We start from the raw sequence: 23,564 nt of genomic DNA, 5'->3' as shown, positions 1-23,564 counted from the left end.
TTTGACACAAAGCAACCGAGTGATCCTTGTCAGCTAGGTAAAATATATTATAAAAATGTTTATTTAGATTTTATGGCTATCTGCTGAATGTGTTGATGTATGTATATATTCTCTTTATAAAAGTTATTAATACTACTTAAATATAATATAAGAATATTATTGTGTTATTTTTTTGGTGGTGGAGGGGTTCATGGAGGGGTTGGGGGGTTGGGGGGGGGGGGCTTTTTTCAGTTTCAGCACATGCCCCTCAAAAGGTCTGTGGACGGCCCTGGTTTGAAGAGTAGAAGAGTTTGTTTTTTCATCTCAACAGATTTGGAGAAATTAAGCATTGCATTACTTGCTCACCAGTGGTGAATGGGTGCCGTCAGAATAAGAGTCCAAACAGTTGATAAAATCATAACAATTTGTAGACTACTTGTGTAGTCTCAGCCTCAGACATCACGCCCACGGAACGTTGGCTAAACGTCTGATGCATATGGTACGCTTAACTGGAAACACTTCAGGAATGTCGAAGTCGTCATCTGATTAGTTGAATTTGACCAGATTTCCGGAAGACGCGAGTGTCGCGTTTATTTTCGGTCTGCCGGGAAACAAAGCACAGACTGATTTACTCGGCGTTTTGCTAAAATGTGCTTATGCAGACGCCATTGTTGTTATACACATATGCGTCGTTCGCGAACAAATTACTAACTTACTACTTGTTCTCCCTCTTCTTCGTTATCTTTAGGGGTGTAAATCGGAGCCTTCAAGACGATTCGATACGATACCGATTTCTTAAGCCAACGATTCGATTATTTTCGATACTTCAGAATTCCCTGTGATACGATACGATTCGATCCGATTCAACACTAGATATTTTTACATGATATCTATTAAGTTTCAAATAAATCAACAAAAATAGTAAATCATTTGCCTTTTATTGAGAATACAGAAACAGTATTCACATAATGTGTATGTTACACTATAGCAGTTGTGCTCAATGCGCTGCAAATAGAACAGCAAATAGAACAGTTACTGCATCTACAAAGTGCAATCAGATAAATTGTAATAAGAACAAAAAAAATAAAAAAATAAAGTCTGATATAGTGCAGGTCTACTATGGCCAATTAGCCTATTCACTGTTTAAACAACGTAGATAGACTGTGACGCATGTGAAGCAGTGTGAAGTAGAAGACAATAATGAGGTTAGCGCCACCCGCAGCTTAGGAGTAGGTAGTATGCTTACATCAGAGCCATAGACAGTAATAGAAAGGTCGGAACGGATGCTAAAAATTGACAGGTGAACAAACAGGCGGCAAAATAAACACATTAATCGATACTCTTGCGGACGAATCGATGCATTGAATCGTCGGCTGCATAATCGATGCATCGATACGAATCGATTAATATTTACACCCCTAGTTATCTTTCAATGCTGGTTATTTCAATGACTGACTTGTTGCACGCCAGTCTATTGTTGTGGGGGCATTTCCACGCACAGAAACGTGACGCTGAACGAAACGAACTGTAAGTGGTTGTTTGACATGTTGATCAAACGGTCTTATGGGCGGGACTTGGCCAATGAAAGCTGACATGAGTTCCAGACCTTCAGCCGTCAGTCTGAAGGTCTGGCTACGCGAGACTACAACTTGTGTAACACAAGTAATCCGCACCACTCCAGTCCATCAAATAACATTGTGTTAAGTGAAAAGTTGTGTGTTTGTAAGAAACAAATCCATCATTATGACATTTTTAACTTCAAACCATGCTTGCAGCTATTCATAACATTGCTTCCTCTAGTGAAAAAGGCATTTAATATAAATCAGGTGAGACATATGCACAAATATAAAAAACAGTTCTAAACAAAAATAGACTTTTTCACTTGAGGAAGTGTTATTATGGATTATAGACTGATATTTTGGCCAGAAGCGGTGGTTTAAAGTTAAAATGTCTTAATGGATTTCTTTCTTACAAACATGTATCTTTTCACTTCACAAGCCAATAATTGATGGACTGCTGTGTGGATTATTGTGGATTATTGTGATGTTTTTATTAGCTGTTTGGACTCTCAATCTGACGGCACCCATTCACTGCAGAGGATGCATTGGTGAGAAAATGACGTAAGGCTAAACAACCTCATCTAGATCTTGGATGGCCTGAAGGTAAGTAAATTGTCAGCAATTTTTTATTTTTGGGGTAAACTATTCCTTTCATTTAATAAACACATTTTGTGTTCTGCATATGTGATTTATTAGAGTTGTAAAATACCCATTCAAAACATATTAAAATACATATCACAGTTATTTCGACCAGCTGTGGCCTTTGAAGTCCTGTCTGAAATTTGGCATCATAATGATCTTTAGCAGTGTGTCTCAGCACTTCCTGTGATCGTGACTGGCAGGTGACAGCTGTCATCATGTGCTTGGTCAGCTCTTCAGATGGATTTCCATGACTATAGTTCCAGTACGTGTGTGTCCGATCAGTACAGCTATATCACATTGACTTCTTCTGCATGAAATAGACCTGTCCTCTGTGCCTGCTAATGATACGCAGTATGAAACAGTGATTGGATGTCAACATGATTGATGTGGGTGTGGAGAGGGAAGGTCCGGCGCTCTCTTGGGCCATTATCTCTTCAAATGATATCAAGGATGTCTGATGAATCGACTAATAGACTTGATGATGAAGTTTTGCTAAAGCCTTGACTAAAAGACAAACTACATCCTTGAACTGACTAAAGCAAATGGCTCATGGGATTCACCTGAGACGGTAATATGCATTTGTTTATTTTTTTTTTATATATTTTTTTTGTATCTTGGCAGTCCATCCGTGAGGTGACGGGTTACGTCTTAGTGGCTCTTAACCAGTTTGACTATCTTCCTCTGGAGAACCTGCGGATCATCCGTGGCACTAAACTGTATGAAGGACGCTACGCCCTGGCAATCTTTCTCAACTACAGACGAGACGGCTACTTCGGCCTTAGACAACTTGGCCTCAAAAACCTGACAGGTATTTATCTATTCTAATCTCTTTCTTTTTGAATGTTCTGTGAGAGTCTACCCTGACAACATTTCCCAAAACAACTACCTGTTGTAGTAGATGTACACTTAAGATGCTTTAGCAGTTAAAATATGTTTTTTTTTTTTTCTGTTTAAATACATTTGGCATGTGTTCTTTGCTCAAATAAAGTTAGAGTGCTGCAGAATGGAAACGATCCATTCTGCAGCACTCTAACTTTATTTGAGCAACTTACACATGGCAAATGTATTTAAAAAGAAAAAATCGTATTTAAGAAGAAAAAAAAGGCATGGGTTTAAAAGTTGAACCTCTTTTTTATGAAGTCTAAACTACAAATGCTTTAAAGATGCTTTCTAGATCATGTAACTTTATTTAAACTTTATTTGAGCAAAGCACACATGGCAAATGTATTTAAAAAGAAAAAAAAAATCATATTTAAGAAGAAAAAAAGGCATGAGTTTAAAAGTTGAACCTCTTTTTCTATGAAGACTACAAATGCTTTAAAGATGCTTTCTACAGTAGATCATGTGCTTTTTATTTAACAGCCAACACATTTTTTACAAATAAATGCAGCATTGGTGAGCATAAGACATTTCTTGCAAAAACAAAAAAACTTACTGACCCCAAACTTTTGAATTGTAGTGTATATGCAGTTAATGGATAGAAGATAATTAAAGCGATAGTTTATCCGAAAATGAAAATTACCCTATGATTTACTCATCCTCAAGCCATCTTAGCTGTCTATTATTTTCTTATTTCAGAAAAATAAAATCGGAGTTATATTAAAAATGTCCTGTCTCTTTGTCTCTTCTGAAGTGAATTGATGAGTTTGTGCAAGAATAATATCCATATTTAAAACGTTATAAACCATAATCTCCAGCTTCTAGAATGCCACTCTCTAGTGAATGTGCATACAACAGTTAGCGAAACTTGAGAATGTGGTTTATAAAGTTTTAAATATGGATATTTTTCTCACACAAACTCACAGATTTGCTTCAGAAGGCCTTTATTAACCCCACGCAGCCGTGTGGATCACTTTTTATGATGGATGGATTCACTTTATTGGACTTTTAAATCTCAACAGCCATGCACTGCCATTATAAGGCTTGGTAGAACCAGGACATGTTTTAATAAATAATTCTGATTATATTATATTGTTTGAAAGAAGAAAGTCACATACACCTACAATTGCTTGAGGGTGAGCAAATCATAACGTAATTTTCATTTTTGGGTGAACTATCCCTTTAAGACCTGCTGTTAATTCAGTTTGTGTATGACACTAAAGTCTATGTCTATGTTTTAATGTCTCACTGAGTTCTGTGTATGTTGTGGTCTAAATTAGCATAGCAGGGACTGGTATTTGAACACATGTCTGATAAGATTGGCGCTAATAATGTCTTTCATGCTGTGCAGAACTGCGGCTATGATAATAATGTACATCACAAGATGTCTCTCATATAAATTCATTATGTGACTGCATTTTATCTTATCAGTGTTTTGTGTTTCATTTGAGAGTGTTTTACAGATGACATCTAGTATATATATATTTTTTTTATTTCTCCAGCCTTGCTTGGTTACCTCATAGGGAGACTTTCTTTTATATTTTATGCCATGCAATATAGAAACTCATCTTAGAACAATATTTCCAGATCCCTGTTGGGATGCAAAAAGATGTGGAGAGAAACAGAAACAGATCAAGGAGTCAAACAACCAACAGACAAACAGAAGAAGTCGGTGGCACCTCAGAGCAAAACAGCCAGAGGCGTGATAATGGTTGTCTGACTTCTGATGACTCACGGACGGCCAATAGAAGCCCAGAGGAGTCCGGCAGGTGGTACGGGGTCACCGTAGGTGAGGGAAAGAAAGTTAAGACAACCACCGACATGCCCAGTAGGCATCTTGTGTAATCATGTATTTTTAATCTCAAATATGGCTTTAGCACTTTAATGGCTGATTAAACAATTTTCGGTGTAGAGATAAATAGAGCTCTGACAGTACGGGTACGCCGCTGCCTTCTTGTCTTCTTTTCTTAGCGTCTTCAAAGATATTTCTTTCCTTTCATTGTTACTCTCATGGTTGTGATGAGGTGTCAGGTGGTGTCTTTGAATGACTGGGGTGTGAGGTTACAAAGCTTGTCTTTGAGCACTTCAGGATTCAGGAATGCACACAGTTTTACTGCCACAAGAAATATTTTGTCAGGCTTAAAGGGATAGTTCACCTAAAAATGAAAATTACCTCATGATTTAGTGACCCTCAAGCCATCCTAGGTGTATATAACTTTTTCTTTCAGACGAATACAGTCAGAGTTATATAATGTTAATGAATAGGTGTTGAAATTTTGAAGACCAATAAAGTGCATTCATTCATCATAAAAAGTGCTCCAAACGGCTCCGGGGGGTTAATAGGCCTTCTGAAGTAAATAGATGCGTTTGTGTAAGAATACCCTGTAAAAATGCTTTTCTTACTTAGATTTTTTGTCTTGTTTTCAGCCAAAATATCAAACAATTCTTAAATCAAGTAGGATTTTCTAGATGAGTAAAATATTATTGTCTTGTTTTCAGAAAAAAACAAGTTAAAATTAAGTGTGTTTTGGCTTACCCCACTGACAGATTATTTAGCTTGTTCTAAGCAAAAACTCACTTAATTTTGACTTGTTTCTTAAAACAAGAAAATCATTTTTACTCATCTAGAAAATCCTTCTTGATTTAAGAATTTTAGATATTTTGGCTAAACTAAACTTTTTTTTTTGCAGTGTAATATCCATATTTAAAACTTTATAAATTGTAGCTTCCACTTACTTTCTGTATGTGTGTTCACGAGAGAGTGGCGTTCCAGCAGATGACGTAGGATATAGTTGTAGCATAAGCTCCGGTGAGAATATACTAGTCTCACAAGAACCAAGTTATGTTTACAGCAAAGAAAAAACTTTGTCTCCTTTAAACTTATATTGAAATCTTTCTTTACAAATCCTCGTTTTCTACTTCTAATTCATGACCAGTGTTTTGTTTTACTCTCTTTTGTGTTTTCACATCTGTCACTTCTCATCAGAGCTTACGCTACACCTACATATCATCCGCTGCAACGTTACTCTCGTCAATGTTCGTAAGTCAGTTAGCGGAAGTTAGAGATTACATTTAATAAAGTTAATAATAAGGATATTATTTATACACAAATGCATTTATTGGCTTCAGAAAGCCTTTATTAACAACTCAGAGCCGTGCAGAGTTTTTCTTTTATGATGGATGGATGGATGGATGCATTTTATTGGACTTCAAAATCTCAACACCCATTCACTGCCATTTTAAATCTTGGAGGAGCCAGGGCATTTTTTAATATAACTCAGATTGTATTCATCTGACAGAAGAAAATCATATACAAATGGCTTGAGGGTGAGCAGGTCATAGGGTCTTTTTCATTTTTGGGTAAACTCTTCCTTTAATACACACAGTAGGTCAGTGTCCAGTTTATGTTGTATCCCCGCATTTCTCCTCACATTTCTTGTTCATCCTGGAAATGAAAATTATAATCAATTATAATCATATAAGGTGATCATCTCTTTAAAGAGAGAATTGAAGACTTGGATTTATTTAGATAGAATTGAAGACTTTGAGAATTTATGACCTTTTTGGATCTGCAAACGTATAGTTGCATGGAGAGAGAAAAAAAAAAAAAAAAAAAAATATATATATATATATATGTGTGTGTGTGTGTGTGTGTGTGTGTGTGTGTGGCTTTGGAACAAGGGTACATGAATGATGACATCATTATAATTCTAAGGTGAAATAACAATACGAGCAATGAGCAATACAAGGATAAAACATGAACTGGATGTGATATACTATAAGCATTGTTGGATTTTAGGATTTTTGTATTCTTTATGTTTTAGAATATTCTTCTTGAAAAAAACTCTGTTTTTTCAGCCTGGCCAAACTGGTATTCTTCTGTTCACCTGCTAAGCTGGTGTTTAGTTGGCTTAGCTGGTCAACGAGCTGAAGAGTGCCCAAAGTCTCTCTTAAACCAGCCAACAAACCAACTTAATTTGAACAGTTATAACCGGAAAAAACAGAGTTTAGTCGGCAAAAATGTGTGCAATTTTCTTATGTTATTTGATTTAAGAAAAGCTGGAAAACAAAAAAAAAATATATGTTTACAGTAATGCACTTACAATGGAATTCCAACAGCATTGAACTAGGATAAACATGCAAGTGCACACTGTTTCAAAAGAATCAATATTTCTTTTTAAAGGGGTCCTGTTATGCTCTTTTACAAAGTCTTTATTTTGTTTTGGGGGTGCACTAGAACATGCTCTCATGGTTGGTGATTCGAAAAAACGTAATATTTTTCACATAATTTACTTTATTACAATAGCTTTCTCACTCCAGGCTGGCACAAATGGCTCGATTAGTTCCGGGGTTTGATGAAGCTCCGCCTTCCGAAAAACAAATGTGTTGTGATTGGTTAACAGTCCCACTGCATTGCGATTGGCGCACAGCTTAGACAGTGTTTCAGTCCTGCCACTCCCCTTCCCAAAGCAGCAAGTTCCATGTACAATTGCGCAAACTAGAATAAAGTGAATCTTACGTTTTAAATATGGGTATTTTTCTCACGAAAACACATCGTATCGTTGAAGAAGGCTTTTACTGACCCCTCAGGAGCCATGTGCGGCACTTTTTATAATGGATTGACTTGTTTTGGACTGATGGAGAGAAACACTTGCCGTTCAGTCTTGAAGCTTGGGAGTGACAGGATTATTTTAAATTATAACTATAACTAAAAATTAAAACAAATCCCCCACCTCGTCCCTCCCCACCCGCCAACAATTACAATTTCTGTCCAAAGGAGCCGTCCAAAGTTCGTTGTAGTTCTTGGAAAAGGGATTTTTTTAAAGGGATTTTTTAAAAAAAGGGATTTTTTAAAAACTAAATATCTCCCTTTGGAGTGGACTTTGAGATTTGTAACTTTGTAGATTTTTTTTTATACCCAAACATACACACCACACACTGGCTAAAATTTAAAAGGTGAAAAAGCATAATAGGACCCCTTTAAATCATATTACACCATATGAATATGATCTTGTATTAACTTGTATATGCAAAATTGTATCTACTGAAATCCTGTCATGCCTGACAAAAATATATCCAACCTGATAACATTCATGGTATGCATAAAAAGGCATTTATATTTACAAAAAATATTTACTTTGTTTTTCACTGACTTCCTCATTTCTGCCTTACAACCCCCCAGAATGTCTACTGGAAACACTATTTTTGCTTATTTTTACAACCTGAAGGACAAGTCCATATTATTTGTTTGCCAGTGATGCTGTCGATCCTTATGCATTTTTAAAGTGGAGCATTCATTTAAATTAGTGACTGTTTCCAGCCACTGTGTATCAGTGAGAAATGTGCACACGAATCAGAAAAAGTTTTATTCTACACCAAAAGCTTGCAAACACAATGTTCCAGCCCAGTGTTGCAGAAAGTTGCACACTATTTATGATACTGCAACAGAGCCCTTCATAAAAGACAATGCTGTATATCATAACCCCTACTGTAAGCAAGAAAATGCAACAAAAGTTGGCTGGGTTGAGTGATGGGAAGAGATGCACATTTGAGGTAACAGTCGTTCTTTGAATTCCTTGCCAAAGTCTTTGAATCATTTTTTTAGTATTGAATTTCTCTATTCCTGCAGCATTCCTGGTAATGTCTGATTCTTGAGGCAACGGTAGCCATGTTTCTGCAATTTTCAATATGAGTTTTAAGAGATGAAAGTTGTTCTTCAACCCCTTGAGATATTCAGCACATTGATGATGAATGGCTCCTTTGATTACAGCCATGTGCTCCCCTCTCATGGTTCCTTCGCACGGCTCTGCAGCATGATCAATAGCTTTCATAAGCAACTTATGATACAATAATAGCTGTAACCGTATTTTCTGTGGTCCTTCGATGAAACGTTTTTCTTTTTTGACTGTCCTCGTAGATGACCTCTATAACCAGCAGCTGCACAAAGGGCGGTTTCATCCACCCTTTCAAATCTCAGATTATAGAATTTCATGCAGCTATTTGTCAGGAAAGTGTTCAATAATTGAGTGGGCAGATCATTGTATGTAAATATTTCTTCATCTTTCACCACATGTGCCCAAAGGTTATTGAATAAGAAAAATTCAAAGATCATGTGCAATACTTCCAAGCACTTGTTCAGTTGCTTGAAAACCAAGACACAAAAACTCATGAAAGAAATCTGTTATTCATAGACAGTGGATTCTCTAATAAATCCGATCTTGAATCGCACTCAAGCAACAAGCCAAGAAGTCTCAATGTGCACCGTGCAAAGCAATTAGACAATTATGCTGTATGCATACAAATTAAAAAGCATTATTCAAATGATTCTTTCATCTCAAAAAGGAACCTGATATATTCAAAATAATCAATATTGAATTGCAATCTTGTGAACCAGAATCAAATCAAATGGTCAAATATGGGTCAAAACTCAGTCCTACTTATGTTTTTGTCTTGTTTAGCTGCATTAGAGGCCACTATTACAATAAAGTACTGTCAATGTTGCATTTAATGTTTGTAAATAATACATTTTTTTGTCAGTTTTATAGTATGTTGAATCCTGTTGAGTTATTCCCTAAAGCTTTGCCATTGAGTCTAAGCCATGTTTGCTGACTCCACAATTCCACCTTGTCTAATTTATTCATTATGTTACACAAATCCCCATGCAACCTAACACTTTGTGCCCTCATATGTATGCTTGTGCACATCCCCGGCGGTGTATAAATGCAATAGCCTTGATGTGAAGCATGCTTGCCGCCCACCCCCACAGAGCCTCTTGGGCTAGCATGTCCAGTCCTCTGCTCTCCTCCACACAGCCTTGGCTGCTCAGTTAGTAAACGCTTTCTTGCATCTGAGCTTCTGTCCGTGACCCCAAGGCTGGGCCTTCATTGTGTGGATGTTTTTGATCCAGCTGGGCCCCTGTATTGTTTAGCTTCTTTGCAGACTCTCTAGACAACAATCTTGTGGACGAGTTTCAATGCTTTTGTGAATATGTTTTGCAGCTGCTCAGATTTTTTGAGTTGGTCTTTTGTTTTCAAGGTCACTTGTGCAGTGTCAACTGTAACTTTATGTTTTGCAACGTGGGTTGCGAGTGCCATTTAATGTTGACTTCCAAAAGAGGAACCTTGTTAGGGAAATAGCTAGACATTAGTTGAATCATAAGTAGTGACGGATATTTTCTTATGTAGTTTGATGTACAAAGTAAAAAGAAATATAGGGTGGTCACTTGGTTCCATGCATTAATTGTTTTTTTGAGATGTGGGTGTTGCACTGAAAAATGGAGGCAGATAAATGTGAATTTTTGAAGAGATGAGGACTAAATGATTGAATAAAAATAAAGTTAAAGTCAAATGTTTACATACACCTTGCAGAATCTTCAAAATGTTAATTATTAAATCAAAATAAAAGTGATCATACAAAATGCATGTTATTGTTGTATTTAGTACTGGCCTGAATAAGAATAAGACGTTGACATATAATTCACGAGAAAAAATAATAGTTGAATTTATAAAAAACTTTTGTTGTTCAAAAGTATTCATACACTTGATTCTGAATGATCACAGCTATGCTTTTGTGTGTGTGTGTGTGTGTGTGGGTGTGTGTGTGTGTGTGTGTGTGATAGCTGTGCATGAGTCTCTTGTTTGTCCTGAACAGTTAAACTGCCTGCCGTCCTTCAGAAAAATCTTTCAGATCCAACAAATTCTTTGGTTTTCATCATTTTTTTTGGTATTTGAACCCTTTCCAACAATGACTGTATGATTTTGAGATCCATCTTTTCACACTGAGGACAACTGAGGGACTCATATGCAACTATTACTTAAGCTGATGCTTAAGAAGGAAACTCGATGCAATAAAAGCCAGGGGTGTAAGCTTTTGAACAGAATGAAGATGTGAATTTTATTTGTTGAAATATCCTTTTTTCATTTAGTATTGCCCTTTAAAAACTACAGAAGATACTTGCATGTTTTTCAGAAGACAAAATAAATTAATTTTACCCTGATCTTCAAATTAAAAAAAGTTTTCACCACCGGCCCTGAGTGTTTGAACCTTGTGTAATAGTTGAGTCCCTCGGTTGTCCTCTGTGTGAAAATGTGTATCTCAAAATCAACTAGTGATAGTTGGAAAGGGTTCAAATACACAAAAACCTGAAAAAAATAATAATTTTGGGGATTTTTCTAAAGAACAAATGGCAGTTTAACTGTTCAGGACAAACATGGAACTCATGAACAACTATCAAAAAAATAAAAAAAAAATACTGCTGTGGATCATTCAGGTAACAACACATTATTAAGGATAAAGGTTACTTAAAATAGCAAAACCAGCTTCTATTTTGGCGTTAGCTGGTCTTAGCTGATTTAAGCTGGAAGTAGCTAGTTTTAGCTGGTCTCCCAACCTGGCCACGCTGGTCAGGCTGGTTTAGCTGGTGGGCTCCCAGCCTGACCAGTTAAGACCAGCCTGACCGGCCTGGCCAAGCTGGGAAAGTGGCCAAAACCCCTCTAAATCCAGCCTGCTGACCAACTATGACCAGCTAAAACCAGGCTGGTTGACCAGCTAAAACCAGTCAACCAGCCTAGGCTAGTTTTAGCTGTTTTTTTCAGCAGGGTGCTATACTGTGCCTAGCCAAAATAAGGCGTGAACATAGATTAGCTTTCTAAAGCTGTCACCTCTCACCCTAAAGAATGATAGTTATGAGTACTTTGATTTTATTTTCCAAAGCTATTGTAATAGCATTACTTCCTGAATATGAAATTATGTCAGCAAATTCTGTTTTCCCAACCATCAGTCAAGAACAAAGTGGGGACAGGAAGAGCGCTTTGTGGGTAATAATTGGTTTGCCTCTGAATCTCTCAAAAAACAAAGCCCGTTCATTGCAGCTGAATGTGATTAAAACGGCTCTCCGAGGACTTCCTGCGGTGGGGATATAAAGAGATCTCCTGACTCAATTCTGGTGGCAAATTGTGTTCTGGGTGTTCCTTCTCTCAGCGGCCTTCCTTGTTCCTTTTATGCCCAATGCAAAGCTCCACCATTAACTAGTTAATTCATTGTCCCTGTGGAGTGCAGTTGGAGCATTTAATGTCAAACATAATTGCAAAAATGTTCAGGAAATAGTCATTAGGCATTTTTGGCAAACAATTTCTGTTTGTCAAGAGAAGAGATAATTGTAATAGATTGCCATTATATTTTAGGTCGTTTAGGTGCTTGAGATTAGTTAATGTCACCTTTGTTCTGTTCTTTTGTAAATAATCCTCTCGACTACTTGCATATAATTAATAGAAAAAGCAAATCTTTTATGGCCACCCACTGCCTGTTAACAGACTTTCTAATGCGTATCGCACACAAAAATGGCAAGAGGTAGTTGAAGATTGGCATTTCCAATCTGATAGGCTTCAGGGAGTTAAGATGTGCCAGTCTTTCTGGAAACTATGAGCATTTGTGAAATACCAGGTTGACACTGAGTTACTGGATATAGTGGATTCAAATCTTTGCAAGATATTTGTTTGAGACCATCTTTTTTTCATTCAAGTGCCTTTACTGTAATTTTTGATAACATTTAATGCATCCTTCCTAAATAAAAGTAATTAAATTTTGTTTTAAAAAAATCTTTCTAAACCTAAACTTATGAACAGTGTGGTGCATATAAGTCTCATATCTAAAGAATATTGGAAATAGAAATCTTTTGTAACATTATAAACATCTTCGTGACCTTGCAGAAGTACACACACTTTTCCCCCTATAAAGTCTTTTATAAACGACGATTATCTGCAATAATGCTGCAACCAGTGCAGTTGTGTAGTAATTCACAGAGGAAAGTATCTACATACTGCAGTGCTTCCTAATGTACCGTAATCTACTGTGACAACAACTAATTGCGTATTCCAAGAGGTTGCCAGTTTGTTTTACCAAAGGGGTTTGTGTGTTAGTGGTTTGACATTGAGAAATGTCTTATTGGATACTGTGAGACTAAATGTCTGCATTGTAAGTTTAAGTCAGTTTGCTTTGAACTCTTCAGGGTCGCTGTAATCGAGATGGCATTCATTGTATCAAACTGTATGTAGCGTAATGGATAAAGCAAGCCACCCCATGTCCCGCATTCATTATCAACACAATGCAGTTCGCTGGAGAGCAGCAGTGTCAATATCCCAGTTGATCTTTGTCTCCTTTTTGTGAAGGGACCCGGTTTCAAAGGCACCTGCTCGTGAGATCAAATCCACCTTTCACCAAACATGAAAAGAATAGGTGAGAAATGTAAGGTGCACCTGCGAGCTCGGTCTTGCAGAATGGTCTGTGAGGCTTCAGCCGTATCATGGCTCCACCAACCCTCCCAGACTGCCCTCCTGAGACCCTGCTGTTGGCGGTGATTTCTGGGATGCTCTGCTATCTCCACCAGCCAAACTCTCCTCCCTGTGTGGCTGAATAATGAGATGCATCGTGAATGTAGACGGGTGCAGGGCGGGGGTGACGGAGGGCCGTGGATCATGATGCTAGTCTGAAGAGGATATTAGTGGAAGTGGCACTAAGCGACGGCAAGATGGAACTGGAAATTTCATTAGCATTTATTTTATATAAATAGTGTGACTCGGCACATCTCTCATTTTAATAGGGCCGTGTTTTCTTCAGCAGCCATTTCAGGCTCTGTGGATGTTAGGGAAATGTAATAAGGAGTTGCAAAGTGACTTGATGATATTGGCAAGTCAGTCAAGCCTTCTAAAGTAGTGGTTCTCAATGTTTTGACTCAAAGGACCCTTGTTGTCCAAAATAATATTTAAAGGCTCTCCAATATTGGTTATTTCTGATATTTCTTTTGTAGTTATGACAAAACTGCTTGTTTTCTAACTTTTTTTATAATAGAAACTGAAGTTATTTCTATATTAAATTAATAACCACAATTCAGAAGAGAAGTTTTAAGAACAGATTGGTCTTCACCATCTAAACACAGTTATTGATGAAAAAATAAATAATAATAATAATAATAATAATAATAATGTTTTTAGTATTTGAAAATATAAATTTAATTATTTATTATTTAGATATGTATTTTTATTGCATTATGTGGAATAATTTAAGTTTATGTTTTGATTTTGTATGAGTTTTAATTTAGATTACAGTTAGATTATTTTATGATCTTAATAATAATAATCATTTTAGTATTTTCAAGAGAAGAGCTGATTGGTTTTCACCACCCAAACACAGTTATTGATGAAAAAAAATACAAAATTAAATAATAATAATAATAATAATAATAATAATAATAATAATAATAATAATAATAATAATGATAATTTTAGTAATTTAATTATTTTAGTCATCTTGAGGCACCTGTGACATTTTTTTTGAGGCTCCAAATCAGCATATTCAAATGAATAACATGACATGACATGACTGGATTGCTAAAATATTCACAGGAATAAATAACATTATTTATTTTACTTTAGTGTGTAGTAATATTTCACAATAATTTTTACTTTACTACTATTTTTTTTTTAATCGAAAAAATTCAGCTTTGGTGAGCATAAGATATATATGTATTAAAAAAAAAAAAAACATACCAACCCAAACTTTTGAAGTATAGTTTAATTATAGTACTACAGTATTGTCATCTGATACCATGGTACTCCAGCCATACGTTTGCAGGGGTAAACAATATAATTAGATGCAATTTATTATCTGTTTGGTCCCAAAAAAAGTGTAAATTAAAACTTTTAATGTGTGTGCTATTCCAACATGCTGCTCATTACCACAATTTGCAAAACTTGAATTTACATTAATGCATTTTCCATAATGAGCTCCACATGTTGCTTCATCTTTTGATTTATGGCCAGTGATTTATTTGACCATTTGCTCCATGTTTTCATGCCAGCAAAAACTCTGGGAGATTCTGAGCTGCCAGTCGAACAGACAGCAAAAACAAAGCAAAGCAATCTTTTCGAAAGTTTTAACAGCTGTTATTTATTTATTTTTCCCATGCATATTATTTCAGTTATCAGGACAATGCATCACATTTGTCACACTGATTCACTGTGAAGCAATAACATTTAAGATGGCTGAAATTTAATCAGGAGGCTTCAACACAATTACGGATATCCATGAGGAGGCCTTCCTCCACACAGTATGCGCGCTCAGATACACTCACATTTGTCATGCAAAACAATCTCTCCACTGCTGTCAAAGAAACTAATGGAAAACACTGGGATTTCTTTTAGAGTTTTATGTATTGACAAATTTGCGCTCTTTTAGCCAAAGAAGGATATTTTCTATTACATTAAATGGAAAACAGAGGGGCAACTGCATTTATTGTTTAATAACAGATTAAATTAATAATAATAATAAAAAAAACTTAGGTTTTCACTCTCACACAGTGCATATATTATAAGTAAACAGTGGTATATAAGTAAAATCAAAATATGATTTTTTTAGTAATTAAAAAATATACACTACCGTTCAAAAGTTTGGGGTCAGTAAGACTTGTAATAGTCTTTAAATAAGTCTCTTATGCTCATCAAGGCTGCATTTATCTGATTAAAAATACAGAAAAAAAACAGTAATATATATTATATTATTATATATATTATATTTTACTTTAAAATAGAATTTATTCCTGTGATGAAAAGCTGAATTTTTATCAGCTGTTACTCCAGTCTTAAGTGTCACATGATCCTTCAGAAATCATTCTAATATGCTGATTTATTATTAGAATGATCAATGTTGGCAAAACCAAAGAGCTGTCAAAAGACACAAGAGACAAAATTGTAGACCCTCACAAAGCTGGAAAGGGCTACGGTGCAATTGCCAAGCCGCTTGGTGAAAAAAGAACAACTGTTGGAGCAATTGTCAGAAAATGGAAGAGGCTAATGATGACTGTCAATGTCCCTCGGACTGGGGCCCCACGGAAGATCTCTCCTCGTGGGTTATCAATGATGCTAAGAATGGTGAAGAATCAGCCCAGAACTACACGTGAGGAGCTGGTCAATGCTGTGAAGAGAGCTGGGACCATCGTTTCCAAGGCTACTCTCAGTAATACACTATATAAGACGTCATGGTTTAAAATCTTGTATCTTGTGAACGAAAGGTTCCCCTGCTTAAGTCAGCCCATGTCCAGGCCCGTCTGAAGTTTGCCAGGGACCATCTGGATGATCCAGAGGAGTCATGGGAGAAAGTCCTGTGGTCAGATGAGAGCAAAGTAGAACTTTTTGGTCTTAACTCCATTCGCCGTGTTTGGAGGAAGAAGAATGATGAGTATCATCCCAATAATACCATACCTACAGTGAAGCATGGGGCTGGAAGCATCATGCTCTGGGGGTGTTTTTCTGCTCAGGGGATAGGACGACTGCACTGTATTAAGGAGAGGATGAACGGGGCCATGTGCTGTGACATATTGGGCAAAAACCTCCTTCCCTCAGTCAGAGCATTAAAGATGGGTCGTGGCTGGGTCTTCCAACATGACAATGACCCAAAGCACACAGCCAGGAAAACAAAGGAGTGGCTCCGTAAGAAGCATATCAAGGTTCTGTAGTGGCCTAGCCAGTCTCCAGACCTAAATCCAACAGAAAATCTTTGGAGGGAGCTGAAACGCCGTGTTGCTCAGCGACAGCCCCGAAACCTGACAGATCTAGAGAAGATCTGTATGGAGGAGTGGGCCAAAATCCCTCCTGCAGTGTGTGCAAACCTGGTGAAGAACTACAGGAACCGTTTGACCTCTGTAATTGTTAACAAAGGCTTCTGTACCAAATATTGAATTTTTTTGACTCAAGTGATCAAATACTTATTTGACACAGTAATTCACAAATAAATTGTTAAAACAATCATACAATGTGATTTCCGGATTTTTTATTTTTAGATTCTGTCTCTCACAGTGGAAATGCACCTATGCTGAAAATTGAAGACCCCTCCATGATTTCCAATGAACCCACCCCAACATACTATTCACACTGAACACGTCAGAAACATTCTTTTACTCTTCCATTTGTCCTGTTGTCGGGAGTAGCACAAGTATTTAGAGTTCGCCAGAAATTGAGCCATCTGATTGATGAATCTGGTGTAGATTTTCATATGCAAATATATTATCCTACCACATCTAGGTAAGACATTTTGGATCTAATTAACTAAATGCTCTTTTTGTACTAGGGAAACTGTTTTTAAGCTATGAAATTCGCAGGATGTTTTAATGGTAAAAAATACCTCTTATATGTCAAAAGAAAAAAAATCTCTTCAATGTCATGATCTCTTTTTTTAGTGAAAAAAAAAGTCCCAAACCCTAGCATAAGTAAAAGCATGCTCAAGCTTGTAATCTATAATGTATCAGTGTATAAAGATCTTTCTCTCCACACTCGACATGAGTGGAGTACTTTCAATTTAGCTCTCATTGTCAAACAGAAGATTCACGCCTCTACTTTAACAGAGATCTGTCTTAGTTGAACTTTTGTTAGGGATTTCTCAGAAATTCATCTATTAATAGAGAAAAAGAAATTTGTCTATTAATACACATGAAATTGCTTTAGTACTAAAAGTTGTTTGTTTGGTTTTGATGAAGCTAGTATGAATTCTAATTCATTCTGTGTCAGCTCAACCAGATGTCATCACTGTATATGTGTATCTTTCTACAAAAAAAAAAAAAAAAAAAAAATTACACATTTAAGCTTGGGAGGTTTCTGAAATTTGGTTGATTTGACATTAAATGACTCTTATAATTTATTTTGTGGACATTTAACACAGAAAGGTCTTTGCGCAGAATTGGAAGGTAACTAAACCTAAAATATTTTATCTGGCAGATCAAAAGCGGCTCAAGCCAAAACGAGACTGAAATATCGTAGAAAACTGCTAGTGTGTGTTTGTTTGGATGAGTACCAGGTCTGATTTCCTTCCAGACTCATTCATTGTGTTTGGAAAGCACAGTACAATACGATCAGCCAAGCATGCAAGGTGTCTGATACACCTTTTCACACTCTCAGAAAGGAGCCTGGCACCAGAGACACAGATATGGACCACAGGCTCATCTTGATAAAGGCTGAAGGAATTTATGGTCATTTACAGATAGAGGATGTCAAAATGAGATGCTAAAAACAGATTTTTATTCTTAATCATTGTAATTACACACTGAGAATGAGACGGATAAATTGAACTGTCTGGCCACTTATCTCTACTCGTCAAGCTCGCACATGCTCATCACAACCAGCGTGACACTTTCCACCAAATGGTGCATGGAACCCTGAGAGACACTTTACAGAAACTTTTGAGATTATAAATGTACGCTGCTTATGGAGAAAAGCTGAAATCAATCAGTGTTTCGCACAGACAGTATCTATATTTATAGCTTCCACTGTAATTGCTTTGCCACCTTATGAATGGAGTGGAGTACAGTTTATGGTTGTGTTCATGCTGGTGTTATTTTAATACTATTTTATACTGTTGTAGTATTTCTTAACATTTTGCATTGCCTTTTATTTTTGTATTTTTATTTTAAGTTTTATTTTGTAGAATTAGTTCACTCCAGAATTAAACTTCCTGATCATTTACTCACCCCCATGTTTTCCAAGATGTTCATGTCTTTCTTTCCTCATTCGAAAAGAAATTAATGTTTTTGATGAAGACCTTTATTTTTTTTCCTGGGATAGTGTAAAGTCCTTTGAAGCTGCATTGAAACTGCAATTTGGACTTTTAACACATTGGCTCACATTAAAGTCCACTATGTGGTGAAAAATCCTGGAATGTTTTTCTCAAAAAATTTATTTTCGTTAATGTAGAATTATTTGCTGTATATAATATAGTATTTGTTAATATTTTAAGTTATCTTTTAGTTTTTATTTTAATTTCAGTTTTAGTATTTTTTTTAGTAATGCGTTTTTTTTCATTTCTAATATTTTTTTGTAAATATTTATATTTATTGTATTTATTTATTCTTTATTTATAACACAAATAATAAATATTAAAAAATAACTACAATAAATATTTATATTTATTGTATTTATTTATTCTTTATTTATAACACATTTTAAAAGACAACTATTTACAATAAAGCTCAAGATTCACTCAGAATCATAAGATAAGGAGATAAAAAATATCAATAAAAAATCTATAAAATGACAAACTATATATAAATTGCTTTAATTATTATTTTTTGTTTTGTATTTTTAGTAATTGTTTTACTTAAGTACTTTAGTAATTAAATAATAATAAACTTAAATACATTTATTTGAGCTTACATTTTTTGTTCAGTTAACAAAATTTTAATTCAGATAGCATTGTACTTTTTTGTACTTGTTTTTTATCTTACTATTTTTTTTATTTATTTCAGCTTTATTTCGATTTGAAGAAATATATATTTTTAATAGATTTAGTTTTAGCTAACAAATGTAAACTATTTTTTATATTTGAACCTAATAATTTTTCAGCTAGTTTTACTACTACTGTAAGACCTCAAAACAGATTGGACACCCTAAGTGATATTTTATATATTGATAAATGTTATTAATATTTTTTTTATAAATAATGTCAAAACAACTGCCATTTATTTTGAGGTGGAAAAAGTTTGTGGCCAAGCCCAAACAATAGTGGCTTTTATGGAGCCACTGTAATTGAGTGTTGACTTTAGGTAATAATCTTATTATAACAAGCTATTATTTTGATATTTATACCAGAAATCCTGAATGGAGGCGTGTATGTGGATCAGAACAAGTTCTTGTGCCATGCTGACACCATCCACTGGAATGACATCATCAAGAACCCGCGTTCTGAACTTCTGGTGGTTCCTTCCAACAACAGTGGCACCTCATGTGAGCAGACTTTACCAATTTAATTATACTGATGTTATTTATTTATTTATTTATTTAATATTAGTTAGATGAAATATTGTTCTAGACATCAGAACAGATTTGATAAACTTTATAGCTTTTTTTTTATTAAAATCTATAAAATCTTAAAAATAAAAAAAGTATTAGTATAACCACCCTGAAAATGGAGCAGGTGGTCTTTCTGATTTTCTTCTGTCTACTTGTGGAACTGTAACAGTTTATGTTCCATTAATTTATTCTGTGAATGCTAAGCCAGGTTCTTCAAACTCAATTTAAAAACTATTACATCTACAATCGGGAACTTTCTGTGCAGAACAAGAAAAGAAAGAAACTGCCTGTCAGTATAGTACAATTCTAAGGCTGAGTGAATACATTTTACAACCAGTGGAATGCAAGATGTGGTATAAATGTTACAGGCTTATACAAATACAAATTCTAGTGCCTGAACCATTTCTAAATGGTCTTTGTTGATACATTTGAATGGAACATTTCAGTTCAGTTGTTATTATATGGAGCACAAAATGTCATAGTTGATTATTCTGGCTTTATTCCGCAGGCAGACGGTGTCACAGATCTTGTAATGGACGTTGTTGGGGTCACCAGGAAGACCAGTGCCAAAGCTGTGAGTTTCCATTCATCTCTATATCTACAATATAGAGTCTTACGGTTTTTCATAAGAATCATAAAAGGTCCATATGAAATATACAATTCTCTGATGCCAACAATGGCAAGTGTGACAAACAGACTCAAATGTAAGTGATTTTTTTTTTTTTTTTTTTCTGAGCGAAATGAACTGTCTAGAAGGAACAACTGAAATCTCACTTTGAATTTTCTTTCCTCTAAGGAATGATTGGGTATCATTATCATAACACTTTTGACTTCTACTTGTATAGTATGCTTATTTGATAGTTGTGTCCAGACAGATTTTCATATTTTATTGTCTGCGGCAACAGTATGTGTTTTCTGTCTCATATGGAATCAGAGTTTCATCAGAAGTAAACAAACATTTATTATTTTCCTTCCTTTTTTCTTAGTTTCTCAATGTGACTCTGAAGTTACGAATTTTCATTTCTGACACCATTTCTAATAAAAGGCAAAAGTCTGCTGTCTGGTATTGTCAGTTTGAGCCTCTGGGCCGGTAGCTGTGATAATTAACTGGTAGGAGAGTTATCGGAGTATCTCTACTGTCTGTAACCTGCCGATGGTACGGCTCATAGTGTTGGCGGTAATTAGAGCAAAATAAAAGAGTGAAAGAAAGAAGGACAGAGAGACAGTGATCATATTTTTTCTTGAGCTCTGGGTGTCAGAGCGATGCACTTTAACTCCATAAGACATCTGAGACTACTGTAGACGACATGAAGTATTTCAAGTCATGGAGTCTGCTGTCTGATGAGACAGAGTGACAAACTTGTTATTCGACAGTGTCTGTTTAGGTTTTGCACAGTGCTTCACTTGACTAATTTAGCTGTCAGAAAGAGTGTATTTGTATACAGACTGAATATCTTTATATCAAGCAAACATCTAACAAAAGTCTGACATTATTGTCTAGATATATGCTAAAAATAGGATGTGCATGGCCAGTATATTAACAAGATAAAATAATAGTTGGATTTATAAAAAATACCTTGTTAAAAAGTTTACATCCCCTTGTTCTTAATTTCCAGCAGATTTTCCAGCATTTTTATGTATTTGAACCCTTTCCTACAGTGACCGTATGATTTTAAGATTCATCTGTTCACACTGATGACAACTGAGGGACTCGTATGCAATTATTACAGAAGGTTCAAACATTCACTGATGCTCCAGAAGGAAAAACCATCCATTAAGAATTTGAAGATAAGGACAAATTTAAAGTATTCTGGGAAACCATCTTCTGTATGCATGCTTCTGAATGTCAGTACTAAATGAAAAAAAAAAAAAAAATGATATAGGCAAAATAAGAAAAATGTACACATCTCCATTCTGTTCAAAAGTTTTCACCCCCAGCTCTTAATGCATTTTCTTGCTTCCGGAGCATCAGTGAGCATTTAAACTTTCTGTAATAGCTGAATATGAGTCCCTCAGTTGTCCCTCAAGTGTGAGATGGTTCTCAAAAATCGTACAGTCATTGTTGGAAATGGTTTCAAATATACAAAAATGCTGGAAAACCAAATAATTTGTGGGACCTGAAGAATTTTTTCTGAAGAACAGCAGGCAGTTTAACTGTTCAGGACAAACAAGGGACTCATGAACAACAATCATTAAATAAACGGAAACAAAACAAAACAAAAAAAACACACACACACACACACACACACACACACACACACACACACACACACACACACACACACACACACACACACACACACACACACACACACACACACACACACACACACACAATAATGAAGAAGTGGCCTAAATAGCACATATTTATCACCACTTGGTATAGAAAATGTCTCTTTGTCTCTCCATCTATATTCATAATCATACAGTGACAAAGACGGTGTGCGCAGAGCAGTGTGATGGACGCTGTTTTGGTCCTTACGTCAGTAACTGCTGCCACCGTGAATGTGCAGGAGGCTGTTTCGGACCCAAAGACACGGACTGCTTCGTATGTCAAATCTTCCTATATTATTTTCTCATTCTGTATGGTTTAATAGTGTAATAAATGACAGCTGACAGCTCTTCAGAGGCATCTCTCCATTATAGTCATGTTTTGTTGATCGACCACATACTTACAAGAGTTTTTTGTTCTTAGGCTTGTACCAACTTTAATGACAGCGGGGCCTGTGTGACTCAATGTCCTCAGCCATTCGTCTACAATCCAACAACCTTCCAGCTCGAACACAATCCCAATGCCAAATACACCTATGGAGCTTTCTGTGTCAAGAAATGCCCACGTAAGTAAGGTCTCTTGGAGAAATATATTATAGATTTGGCCTGATTCCATTTCCAATTCGAGAAATTATGTTTCTTCACCTCAGACTATCATTGCACAGCTGTCTCATTAATACTTTAATATTCTGCTGTCTGGAACTTAGATAACTTTGTGGTGGATCACAGCTCTTGTGTCAGAGCCTGTCCGAGCAACAAGATGGAGGTGGAGGAAAATCACATCAAGATGTGCATCCCATGCACTGACATCTGTCCAAAAGGTCAGTGATATTCACAAAAGTTTAGTTCTCGTATGGACTTTAGTGTCATGTTGAAAACATGAATCCACCAAAGACCTTTAAGACAAGTCAGTTCACTTGGCAACCATGCAGTTTAGTCCTGTGATGCAAAGCTGAATTTTCAGCATCACTACTCCAGTATTCAGTGTCACATGATCCATCAGAAATCATTCTAATAAATTGATTAAATTGACTGTTTAAGAAACATCATCTTTTAGTGTTGAAAACATTTGTGCTGCTTCATATTTTGTGAAACTGATATAGTATTTTTCTTCAAGATTATTTGATGAATAGAAATGTCAAAAGAACATCAGTTATTTGAAATAGAAAACTTTTGTAACATTATAATTGTTTTTACTGCTACTTTTGATCAATTTAATGCATCCTTGCTAATTAAAAGGATTGGTTTCTTAAAAAAAGATATATATAAAAGGATATAAAAACCAGCTAATGCATATTCACATTTGAGAGTAAACAAACATGATCAAAAAAGCAGTTGACTAATTAACTAAAAGGCTGGACTTTTATTCCTACATCCACCAAATTAAGCATTATGTTTTCTCCCA

General features: G+C 35.7%; 1 protein-coding gene across 1 annotated transcript in view; it reads left to right on the top strand.

The window, feature by feature from the left end:
- The window catches only part of erbb4a (erb-b2 receptor tyrosine kinase 4a), a 188,636-nt gene that overhangs the window by 122,539 nt on the left and 42,533 nt on the right, over positions 1 to 23,564 (top strand). Inside the window, exons 3-8 of the mRNA XM_073843370.1 lie at positions 2,802 to 2,988; positions 19,688 to 19,822; positions 20,397 to 20,462; positions 22,318 to 22,436; positions 22,584 to 22,725; positions 22,867 to 22,980. Of these exons, the coding sequence (XP_073699471.1) occupies positions 2,802 to 2,988; positions 19,688 to 19,822; positions 20,397 to 20,462; positions 22,318 to 22,436; positions 22,584 to 22,725; positions 22,867 to 22,980 (763 nt within the window). The remainder of the gene's footprint in view (positions 1 to 2,801; positions 2,989 to 19,687; positions 19,823 to 20,396; positions 20,463 to 22,317; positions 22,437 to 22,583; positions 22,726 to 22,866; positions 22,981 to 23,564) is intronic.

The sequence above is a fragment of the Garra rufa genome, chromosome 6, assembly GCF_049309525.1.
Source record: "Garra rufa chromosome 6, GarRuf1.0, whole genome shotgun sequence".
NCBI classification, from domain to species: Eukaryota; Metazoa; Chordata; class Actinopteri; order Cypriniformes; family Cyprinidae; genus Garra; species Garra rufa.
Note: the sequence above shows the minus strand (reverse complement) of the source record. Positions and strands in the feature narration are given on the sequence as shown.